General features: G+C 45.3%; 1 protein-coding gene across 8 annotated transcripts in view; it reads left to right on the forward strand.

The window, feature by feature from the left end:
• The window catches only part of PRDM11 (PR/SET domain 11), a 39,537-nt gene extending 29,528 nt beyond the window's left edge, over positions 1 to 10,009 (forward strand). For 2 of the 8 annotated variants that reach the window (XM_090140834.1, XM_031593379.2), the window contains exons 6-8: positions 3,018 to 3,205; positions 6,283 to 6,933; positions 7,783 to 10,003. In XM_090140834.1, the coding sequence (XP_089996960.1) occupies positions 3,018 to 3,205; positions 6,283 to 6,933; positions 7,783 to 9,947 (3,004 nt within the window). In that variant the 3' untranslated portion in view covers positions 9,948 to 10,003. Of the gene's footprint in view, positions 1 to 3,017; positions 3,206 to 5,393; positions 5,515 to 6,282; positions 6,934 to 7,782 lie in introns of those variants that run through there. The other 6 variants (XM_090140837.1, XM_090140838.1, XM_090140835.1 and 3 more) reach the window with 5 other exon arrangements.
• The last annotated feature ends 1,995 nt before the right edge of the window (positions 10,010 to 12,004 follow it).

Below are 12,004 nucleotides of genomic sequence, written 5' to 3' on the forward strand. Positions count from 1 at the left end.
AGAAGTGCTCCCCACCTCCGTTTTGGAAAGGCCTGTGGCCTTTTCCTGGTGGTATTTTGCACTGGCAGGATGACAGCAGAGCATTGCTGGAGCTAGCCAAAGGATGAGCTAGTAGAGAAGGGGAAGGCATACTGCAAATCCTGGGGAGAGGGTTAGAGACCTGAGCTCCCAGCTTTGGGGGTCTCCCTTTGCTCTCACCATCTCTCCTGGCTGCTGAGGTTGGGAAGAAAACGTACCCTGTCAGCTAGAAAACACCTGGATGGGTTTTTTTTTTGAGTGTGCTCACTGGACTAACCCAAATTTTGACAAATCTGTTTCTTGAGAGAGCTGTGGCGTAGGAAAGAGTGATGAGCTAGAGGCTGTGGGAAGAGTGGTGCTGCAGAGTGAGGAACCATGGGGTTGGTCCAAGCCTTGCAGCAGCAAGCAGGAGCTTATAGCTGCTCTCCTTTGGTACTGGAACCGTCACATGGCCTGTCCTGAGCCGCCTGGGCAGAGTCTGTGTTGCTTTTGAGCCTTAAATGAGCTTGGTCTATCCCAGTACTGGGAGGTCTGTGCCTCGGGGCAGACAAAGTGACCTTGGCAGCTCTGGGTGACAGGACCTGCCACAGAAGTGGTCCCATCCCGGCTTCTGCAGGGGCTGAGGTCTCTCATGACACTCTCTTTCTTAGAGGTGCCACGCCTCTCTCGGATGTCAGATGTCTGAACCAAGGTGGCTTCTTGCCTCTGTGCTGTGAATGTTAGGCCAGAGCTCTCTTCAACAGGTAGCTCATGTCCCCGCTGAGCAGGCTCTGGGTTTTGGATGGGCTCCTTCTGTCCAAAAGAATGCTCCCACCTCAAACCCATGGTGTGCGGCAGCACTGTGCAGCATGTTAGCCTGACGAGTGGCATATAGATTTGTCACAATCCTTCCTAACCTGTGTAATTTGTGCCTGTAGGGTTAATGAGTCAGGGCTGGGCAGCGTTGGAGGGAAAGTTGTTCTTTTATGTGGATGATCTCATCCACATTCATGTTACCTCAGGAAAGCATTGCAGATATAAACCTTCCTTTGTCAAAACTAGTTCCTAGCTGCCAACAGCGCTGAAGAAACACAGTAAAGGCCAGATTATTCAGCAACTGTCAGCTAAGGGCTCTCTCCTGGTGAGGTTCCCAAATGCCAGTGGCCATCAGGCAGGAGGTTGGAGCACATGGCTGGGTGATGTGCTGCCAGCAGGCAGGGGGGACTGCAGGGCATGGGCTGCAGAGAGATGAAGAACAGCCGCAAAGTCTCTGTTTAGCTGTCACTAGAAAGCAACCTGGCATTTTGCTGGTACTGAGAGGAGCATCTTTGAGGATGACCTGTGTGGCGGAGCATCAGACTGACTGTGGCACATGGCTGCATCTTGAAGGTGCTGCAGTAGGGCCATCTGAACGCACAGCTTTAGCAGAGTAATGAATAACAGCAGAAGTGTTAGCCTGGCACAGCAGCTGAGCACTGTCACAGGACCTCCTTCCCAGCACACTGCTCCAGTTCCTTCTCAAATGCACAAACTGGTGGTCTAAAGGTTCTTTGGTTTTATGACTTAAAAAAAAAAAAGCATTCATAAAAATCAGTGTTTGACCTATTTTGGCAGTGTCTGAGCTGATTGCTTAAATAACTGCTGAAGATTGCAAACCATCCTGGTAACTAACATAGGAAAAACACAACTGATTGCAGGCACATGCACGGTTGCTTAGCATTAAATCTGGAACTTCTGGAGCCATGGACAGTATGAGACACTGCCAGTGTATTTTCTATATTCTGTGGGAAGTTTGACTGAGTTTGTGACCTTATGTGTGAGTTAGGGTGATCTCATGCACAAGAGCTCGTGCCTTTATCTGTGCATGCTTGTGGCCAGAAAAGGAGAGAGCATTGAGGAAGAAATTGACAGATTCCTTAAGCTAGAGAAATACTCATGAGCTAGAAGGGAATTTTGGGGCAAGAACTAGTAGCAGCATAGTGCTCACCTCCGTTAGTGTCACTGTAGCAGGAAGTGCTAAATAAATGAGGCAAGTGGCATAAGAGAGGAAGCGGTTTTCAGCTGTGAACCAGTGAGATCTGCTCTGAGGTCTTCTAGTCCCTGGCAGTTGTTATCAGCCTGTGCATGGCAGCAGCTGAAGCCATTATTACCAAGCCTTTTCATTTCCTCTAACAAGAAAACAAGGAGTGAAAGGGTGAATAATACGATCCTGCTTGTAGATGTTTGTCTTAACAAGGTGCACAGAAGAAAAGTTGGTTGGAGTGGCGAATTGTGTTTCTGTTGTGCTGAAACTTTGCTGATACAAATCAGGAAAACAAATCCCATGAGCAGAAAGAGATCTTTTTGTCAGCACTGCTGGGAGATCCCACAGTGCAGTGTTGTGTTTCAGGCAGTTAGGATTTCCCCAGACTTGCAGGGCTGAATGTCCTACCTTCCAGTACCGACACTTCCTTCATTTCCTTTTGGACTACCAGTGAATACCCCTGTGCACATTGGATGTGTATCTCTCTCCTGAGTTCTTAGTTTTGCTTGTCCAAGAGGAGGGAAGCAAGGAAATAGGGATTCTTCTAGAAAGGAAGACAATGCATGGGGAAGAGACTGGCAGAAAAATCCTGCCGTATTCAAGATGTCCCTAAGAACAAGGGAGGCCTGGGATGTGAAATGATGGTAGGGAATCCAGAAGTCCTTGCTTCCATCACTAGGCAAAGAAGCTTTGGCCACTGAGAGGCTGTACCTCTATGACTGGCAGAGGTACTCCTTCAGGTTGGATGTATGTTGTTGTAGTCCCTTTCCCAGCAGAAATGGACTCACTGGTTTGGTGTTCCCTGGGTGTCCATGCTCGTTGTCCTGTATCTGGCAATTTGCACACCATTACTTATAACTCCATGCTTTCCAGTCTGGCTGTGTCGATGGCTCTCTCTTCAGGTCATTCTGGTATCATTGTGGTTATCATCCTGGTGCAAGGGGGGCTGTAGGAGAGAAGTTTGTGCTTCATGCCTGCCTTGTCACCCTACCCTCAGGTACGTGATCATATCCCGGGAGGAGAGGGAGCAGAACCTGATGGCCTTCCAGCACAGTGAGAGGATTTACTTCCGTGCCTGTCGTGACATCCGGCCTGGGGAGAAGCTGCGGGTCTGGTACAGTGAGGATTACATGAAGCGGCTGCATAGTATGTCCCAGGAGACCATCAACAGAAATCTCACAACAGGTGAGACCGTCTCTTTCTGCCTTTCCCCGGTCCTGTTGCCCAACACCCTTGTTGGTACCACGTGTAGTGGGTGAAGTAGGTGATGCCCAGGCTGTGCAAGAAGACTTGCATTTCTACAAGCAACTTATGTCTTGGCAAAAGCCTCCAGTTGTGCAGTGAATGGGGGTACAAGAAGAATGATGTTAACACTGTCTTGAAGATCATAAAATAATTATTTGTGTTGTGTGGTGTTGTGTTGTGTGGTGTTGTGTTGTATCGTCCTTGTGCTAGAGCCTGATACAGTGCCCAGAGAGCACAGAGCTCCTCCATCACAAGACTCTGTGACCTGAGAATTGCCAAGCTGGTGGTCCCACAGTCTGGCACTGGATTTTTCTTTGACCATGCTGCTTTCTCTGGCTCTTGTGAGGGAATTCTGGCTGGTTTTGTGTGTATATTTAAGAGAGATTTCCTTGGTATGTTTGTATGTTCATTTTCCTGGCTTAATTTATCTCCTCTTTCTTCAGAAAGATAATGTGGGATCAGCGCGACATCAGCTAGAGACTCCTTAGTCTCACAACCTTAGAGTGCTTGTACGAAATACAGGAGGCTTTGTACTTGTCAGCTTGATTCTTCCCTGGATGAAAATTGTTATCTTAGCAATAGTCATGCTGGAGCAAACCCAGCGGTCCTTTAGGTCAGTGTAATGTGAGCAACACAGGAAGCTTTAGAGGAAGGCAAAAATTCTTAATGCATCTGTTCATCTGTGCAGTGCTGAGACCTGAAGTTAATTAAGGGCATTTCTTTCCAGGCCTAGCCACAGAACAGCAGAGCCTCAGAGGGGCAGCCACACTAAATATAACTTTCTAATCAAGATTCCCATGTATATTATTACACAGCTGCTGTTGCTGCCTTGACTTGGTAAAAGGTGTCTCCTCGTTAAGCATGGGGTGGATGAGTTGTCCTGAAAAAGCTGGTTGTCCTCCATCACCTTGGAGTTCTTATGCACTTTCAGTGTTACATCTTGATGGCTGTTCTTGGGCAATTCCCACATCTGAATTAACACTGGTATGAGTGTGTGTTTTCGTGTTAATGATCTTATAAGTCACTGAGTGGTTAGGTACACATCCCATGCAGATGCTAGCTGTCCAGATGACTTAATACTGTCTGAAAGTACTGCAGAAGACTGACTGCATCCTCAGAGCAGCTGTGTTGCAGCAGTAGTCTAGAGGGACACTGCGGCCAGAAGCAAGCATCCTGCCCTACCACACTTGCCTTTAGTCACAGTTTGTCATGGTGCTGTGGTTTGTGCAAACTGAATTATTAACTCAAAGTGTGCTCAGCTGCTATGAGTATGTAGAGATCTGCCTCTGGGCTCCTGAAGACCCAACATATCCTATCACATGTCACATGCTCAGGTGGAAGCCCAAGTGGCTGATGAGACCTCTTGGAAACCTCTGACATCTTTGTGAGCTTATCTTGCAGCCAGCTGAGCTCTGGGCTGCATTTGCTAAAGTAGCGCAGAGGTGTTCTTTAAAGCAAGCATGACGTGGGGCTGCTGCTAGGCTGGAGAAGCATTGCAGCCACAGACAGGCAGGCACTTGGAGGTGATCAGGGAAGGGCATAAAAATCTGTTTGTCTGCTTTCTGTTTAAAAGACTCTAAATTCCTGCAAGTTAGCCTGTCAAGTGAAGTGGCAAGCTTTACTAACTCAAAAAAAGTAACATGATCCCCAGGTTTTGTTTTTGTTGGTAGCTTCTGAGCCTCCTCATTAATGGAGTTGAGACCTTACAAGGGATTGTTGTGTGATTTTTAGCTTTCCTTTAGAGCCAAATCATTAGGTTGGCTAGGGGAAGAAATCACAGAAAAAGAAAAAGGATCCATTCTCTGAATCCCTTCCAATAGTTGTTACAGTCCATAACAGGGGAAATGTTAGGACAGAGACGCAAAGCTCTGCCCATAGAAAATCTCCACCAGGATGTGCTGCAAACCAGATCTGTTGTTACAAATTCACACAAGTGCCTGGGATTCCCAGCTTGTGTCAAAACCCGGTACAAGACCCCTGCCATCCAGGCCAGCCCTTTTTACAGTGCCTTACTCTAACTGTTTTGAGTCTTGCATCTTTTCTGCATTCTTAGAATTGCTCTTCTTAGAGGGGAGTGATAGCTTTTGCTCCGTAACTCTTATGAAAGCATGAATATTCTTTAAAAGCATACAAAAGCAAAAACAACATAAAGCAGCGTCTTGTTTGGGAAGCCATCAATGCTTGAAGTTATTTACAAGATAGAAGAATGATGGAAATTGAGCCAAACCTATCGTCTTTTGAATTCCCAGGTAAGGAAATATGGCTATTCCCTTTATTTTAAGCAATTAATAATTTGTGTGAGGTTGCTTTTATTATTTTTTTTTAATCACTGAATGGCCATGCTCTTAGAGTTTGCTGGCACAAGCTAGATGCCCCATCCTTGGAAGTCATACACCCATTATAGCTCAGTTGGCAATGTATACCTTGGGATTTAAACGTGCAAGTTATTTTTACTCCTTTGCTTTTGCATTTCTGGAGCAGCCTCCAAACTGAAGGAGAGTAATATGGTTTGCAATCTTTGTGCTGTGGCATGCACTGTGCCGGGGTTCTTGTGAAACAGTCTGAATCTCTTGCTGCACTGCTGTACATTCGATACCTTTTACCAAGTCAAAACAGGCACAGGTCTTCCAGACAGCTGAAATGGCACTGGGCTCTGGGTGATAGGTTCCACTGTGAGTAGTGATTACTGTCTAGGCTCCTTCCAGCACAGATTGGTTGTACCACTAGGTTAAACAAGCTGCCTGTAGTTTCTCTTCTCTTTAAAGTGTGTGGGTCCTACTCTGCTGTGGCTACCCAGGACTGTCTCTGTTTTTGCAGACATGCCCATTAGTAGAGCTCTTCCTCTTGCGAGCCTTGGTTTCCACTGAGTTGTTTCAATTCCCTGGCTTGTAACACAACCTACAGATCTGCAGGGATTCAGTCTACCTTTTTGTTCTTTTTTTTTTCAATTGAGTTTTAGATTGAAAGATGCTGGTCGGTTCCCGGTGATAATCCCCACCCCTCATTTTCCTTTCTAGGAGACAAAAAGTTACAGAAGGAAAAGTCAGAAAAGAATACAGATAATCAAGAGGAGACAAGGGGTCCACTCCACTTTGCCATGTTAAAGCAAGGGAAGAGCCCCTACAAGCGCAGCTATGACGAGGGGGAATCCCACCCCCAAACAAAGAAAAAAAAGATTGACCTCATCTTCAAAGATGTCCTGGAGGCTTCTTTGGAGTCTGCCAAATTTGAAGAGAAACAGTTAGCAACAAGTACACCACTTTCCACAAGAGCAGCGTCTAAATACCAGGCTGAAGAGATCTTTGAGAGGTGTAGCAGTGCCATGCAGCATGGCTCCCTAAACCTCAGCAGAAACCGAAGCGAAGAGGAGTGGAAGGCCCCTCATGGTTCCTCTTTGAGTTCTGCCAAAGAAGTGGGAGTCCTTGAAGACGAGGAAGAAGAACCTCTGTCTCTGAAAGCAGACAGCCCTACCGAGCTGTCACTGGCTTCTGCAGAAGGCAACTCCCATGAAATTCCTACCACCTCTTTCTGCCCCAATTGCATCCGGTTGAAGAAGAAAATCCGAGAGCTACAGGCTGAGTTAGACATGCTGAGATCTGGGAAGTTACCTGAGCCATCGGTGCTACCACCCCAGGTACCTGAGCTCCAAGAGTTCTCAGACCCCACAGGTAAGCCTTGCCAAGTATCAGCCGTCTCCAAACCCTGCCTAAGGAAAGTATTGAGAGGCCTGTGTGTGGTGTCCCCATCTAAAGCATTTTGCTCTGAGTATTCAGGTGAACAAGTGTTTCCATGGAAGGTTCATTGTCAGGTTTTGTGAACGAATGGGCAGCTGACGTTGTGGGCACTGTAGAAGACTGGGAAGTATGGGAAAGACTCTGTATGACAACTTGCTCTATTTGTTGCCGCTGTAATCAATCATGCACTGCCAATAAAGAAGACATTCCATTGCAGACAGTTTGTTTGCTGTATTTTTGATGCATTCTTTTTCAGCGGAATCCCATCTACAGTGTCTTACATGCTACCAGGAAACAGTGCTTGAAAGTCTGTATTGACTCAGTGGTTAACACTGGAATGTATGCTCTTTGTGTATGAAATTATGTCCTGCTGTGTTCCTCATTGGAAGGCACTCTGTTTTCTCCACTGCCTTAACACAAACATGTGTCCCTTTCTGAAGATGTTTCATTTCTTCCAGGAACATGCTGTTGAGCAGCAGGAGCCTTCACCAAAGGAACATTTGGGTCACACCATGCATTGTGCAAATAGTCAGGATGTAATATCATTTCTTTCTGTCTGTTGTGGCATGTTGGAGACTAAGTTTATAAGGAGAAACATCGATTTATGTTTTCTTCAAAGCTGTTATTCAAATTTTAGCCATTGTGATTGTGGGTAGGGTGTGGCCAGCTCGTCAGCCAGCATTCGACCATCACTTGTAGGATGCTTCTCTAACTCATAGTCTTGGTAAATGCCTTATTATACCTTTTCGTTTTTTTTTTCTTCTTCTCTTTTTTTTTTTCCAGCTTCAGAAAGTATCATCTCTGTTCCCACCATCATGGAGGATGATGACCAGGAGGTGGATTCTGCTGATGAATCTGTTTCCAATGAAATGATTGCTGCTACAGACGAGCCTTCCAAGATGTCTTCTGCGACGGGACGGAGGATACGGCGGTTTAAGCAAGAGTGGCTTAAGAAGTTTTGGTTTCTGCGGTACTCCCCAACATTGAATGAAATGTGGTGCCATGTCTGCAGGCAGTACACAGTGCAATCCTCTCGGACTTCAGCTTTCATCATTGGCTCAAAGCAGTTTAAGATACACACAATAAAACTTCATAGCCAGAGCAACCTCCACAAGAAGTGCCTGCAGCTTTACAAGCTCAGAATGCACCCAGAGAAGACAGAAGAGATGTGCCGAAATATGACTTTGCTCTTCAATACAGCCTACCACTTGGCACTGGAGGGCAGGCCCTACTATGACTTTCGGCCTCTGGCAGAACTATTGAGAAAGTGTGAACTCAAGGTGGTGGATCAATACATGAATGAAGGAGATTGCCAAATCTTAATCCACCATATTGCCCGGGCTCTTCGGGAGGATCTTGTCGAACGCATCCGACAGTCTCCCTTCCTCAGCATCATTCTGGATGGGCAGAGTGATGATGTGCTTGCTGACACAGTTGCAGTGTATGTACAGTACACAAGCAGTGATGGGCCTCCAGCAACCGAATTCCTGTCTCTTCAGGAGCTGGGCTTTTCTACAACAGACAGTTACCTCCAAGCATTAGACAGGGCCTTTTCCAGCCTGGGAATTCGACTGCAGGATGAGAAGCCAACTATTGGCTTGGGAGTTGATGGTGCTAATATTACCGCCAGCCTGAGAGCAAACTTGTACATGACAATCAGAAAGACTTTGCCATGGCTTCTCTGCTTGCCTTTTATGGTACACAGACCCCATTTGGAGATTTTGGATGCAATCAGTGGGAAAGAACTGCCATGCCTGGAGGAGCTGGAAAACAATCTGAAGCAGCTGCTCAGTTTCTATCGTTACTCTCCCCGACTCATGTGCGAGTTGAGGGTCACTGCTTCCACCCTGTGTGAGGAGACTGAGTTCTTGGGTGACATTCGAGCAGTGAAGTGGATCATTGGGGAGCAGAATGTGCTCAATGCTCTTATCAAGGATTATCTTGAGGTTGTGGCCCATCTCAAGGATGTCAGTGGCCAGACCCAAAGGGCAGACGCTTCTGCAATTGCCTTGGCCCTCCTGCAGTTCCTGATGGACTACCAGTCAATTAAACTTATCTACTTCCTGCTGGATGTGATTGCCGTACTTTCACGCCTTGCCTACGTCTTCCAAGGGGAGTACCTTCTTGTGTCGCAAGTGGATGATAAAATAGAGGAAGCTATTCAGGAGATAAGTCGGCTAGCAGACTCACCAGGAGAGTACCTGCAGGAATTTGAGGAAAACTTCCGTGAAAGCTTTAATGGCATTGCTGTGAAAAACCTGCGGGTGGCTGAAGCCAAATTCCAGTCAATCAGAGAAAAGATCTGCCAGAAGACCCAGGTGATCCTAGCCCAAAGGTTTGATTCCCGTAGCCGGACTTTTGTGAAAGCCTGTCAGGTATTTGACCTTGCAGCTTGGCCCAGAAGCACTGATGAGCTCATGAGCTATGGGAAGGAGGATATGGTACAAATATTTGAACACCTGGAGACGGTCCCATCATTTTCCAGAGAGGTTTGCAGAGAGGGAATGGACACCCAAGGGAGTTTGCTGATGGAGTGGCGAGAACTCAAGGTGGATTATTATACCAAAAATGGTTTTAAAGACTTACTCAGTCACATTTGTAAATACAAACAGAGATTCCCTCTCTTAAATAAAATAGTTCAGATCCTCAAAGTCCTTCCCACCTCATCGGCCTGCTGTGAGAAGGGGCGCAATGCCCTGCAGAGAGTGCGCAAAAATAACCGCTCTCGGCTCACACTGGAGCAACTCAGTGACCTGCTGACGATTGCTGTCAACGGGCCACCCATTGCCAACTTTGATTGCAAGCGGGCACTAGATAGCTGGTTCGAGGAAAAGTCAGGCAATAGTTACGCACTGTCAGCTGAAATGCTGAGCAGGATGTCATCTCTTGATCAGAAGCCGATGTTGCAGAGTGTGGACCATGGCTCTGAGTTTTACCCCGATATTTAGGAAGGAATGCCTCAGATCAGAAAGCTGTTGAATAATTTTTTTTTAATCTATACTCTAAACTTTGATATATTATATAAAGTATATATATATATATTATATATATTAAGAAAAAACCCACACTGAAAATTTTAAAACTAAGACGATGTGCGTCTGATAGAAGCTAAGCAGAATTTTAAAGATTGAGACAATGTTTAGAAATTTACTGGTATCTCCAACCATGGCAGCTGCAGTGTAGGTGGCAACATTTCATTCTTCAGAAGCATGTGCTGGGGCCATACTCTACATGTTCAAACCTAACAATCTATAAGCTAGATGACGGGTCTTTGTTGGCCTTCTTCTCCCGGCGGTTTCCTTTATATGTGTGTTGTCGGTTTGTTGGGCTGGGTTTTGTGTTGTTGTTATTGTTGTTGTTTTTTTAGTTTCAATCTCTGCCTCTCTTTTCGTAGTTCAGTTCAGTTATTGAGCCATTTGAATCTTTTGTTGACGACTGTCAGATTTCTGATTTTCGACAGAGCATCCTGTGTGTTTATGTTGTCCCTGGATCTTCCAGCTCCACCAGTTCTCTCTGTTGGAGTGGGAGCTTTCTGCACTCGCAGAGATTTCTGGGAGGAAGGAAAGGCTGGGGCCAGGATTTTGTTTCTTCTGATTCAGAAACACATGCCTCCACTAAACTGTGATACCCCTTTCTCAGTTCTCCCTACTGTTGAGCTGTAGAGTAATACTTGGCTTTCAGCTCCTTTTATGATAACTGTAGTACTAGTTTATCATACGTATATTATAACATGATGTCATGTGCAGATTATAAAATAGCAAAATAGAGAAGGCAGGGGGAAATTTTGCATTTATATTTTTATATTGTAGGAAATAAATATATATATATATATATATATATATATATATATACACACACACAACTATTCATTCAAAACCAGGGCTGCTGTGGAAGCTAAACAGCCAATGAGTCAAGAGCCATCTCTGGGCAGAGATTCAAAGGCTTAAAAAAATTATATTCTAATTTACATTATTTATACTATGTCTTTATAATCCTAGATTGTTGTGGGGTTTTTGTGTTGTTTTGTTTTGTTTGGAATAACTGAAAGAAAAACCTGCTGCAGTTTGGTGGCAGGGGCTATCAATGCAAGATTATCTTGGATTATAAACATGTGATGATGTCCTGTAAAGGTTCACGTATTCTCTTGTGACCAAGGTAACATGTTCCACAGCACAGCAGACTGATGACAGCAGGAGGAAGGGATGCTCTACTTCTTCCTGTGAAATATTTCTTCCTTTCTTGAAGGGATGCGGAGTCCAGCCAAAATGTGAATAGAGGACTTGCACCTTCTATCACAGAGGAGATTGTTCTGTGGGCTTGGGGTTCGTCATCATTTTATTCTTTTAAAGTAGATGAGCTCCACGTGTTCACACAATATCACTTCAGGTTAGAAAGGAAAAAAAAAAAAAAAAAGCAAAAAAAAAAAAAAAAAAAGCAAGAAACTAAAAAGGTGCAAAAAACTCCACAGATGCTAGTGCCTTGCCCCGCTGATGTGGCATGGACAGCACCAACCTGACCAGACCATTATGGGAGTGAGAAGCTGTTGTTCAGAAGGTCTCCAAGCTGACAAGTTCTCACTTCCCAGAAGGATGAGCTTTGTGCCAAGCTGTGTTGTTTGGAAACGTGATGGTGGTATCAGCAACACTGAACCTGTCCTTTCTCCTGTTACCCCCTGCCCTTGGTCTTGGTGCTAAGATATCTCTAGAACCATTGCTGCTAGTTGATAGCTTTTCATTTATATAAATATATATATATATATAATATTATTTTATTTTTAAAACTTTTTCATTTGTTTTCAATGGAAATGTAGCATGTTTGAAACCGATCTCTCTCGGAGTCACTTTCACTGCCAGGGTTCACACACTGTCTTCCCCAGGAAAACACGCACTTCTACCTAGATCTCACCTCCCACTAACCCGTTTGCCCTCAGTAGACATGCACAGTGGACACTGGTGTGCAGCAAAGCCACTGCCTACCATATCAGCCCTCAGACTCACGGACACGG

The sequence above is a fragment of the Phasianus colchicus genome, chromosome 5 (genome assembly GCF_987193195.1).
Source record: "Phasianus colchicus chromosome 5, bPhaCol1.hap1.1, whole genome shotgun sequence".
Taxonomy (NCBI): domain Eukaryota; kingdom Metazoa; phylum Chordata; class Aves; order Galliformes; family Phasianidae; genus Phasianus; species Phasianus colchicus.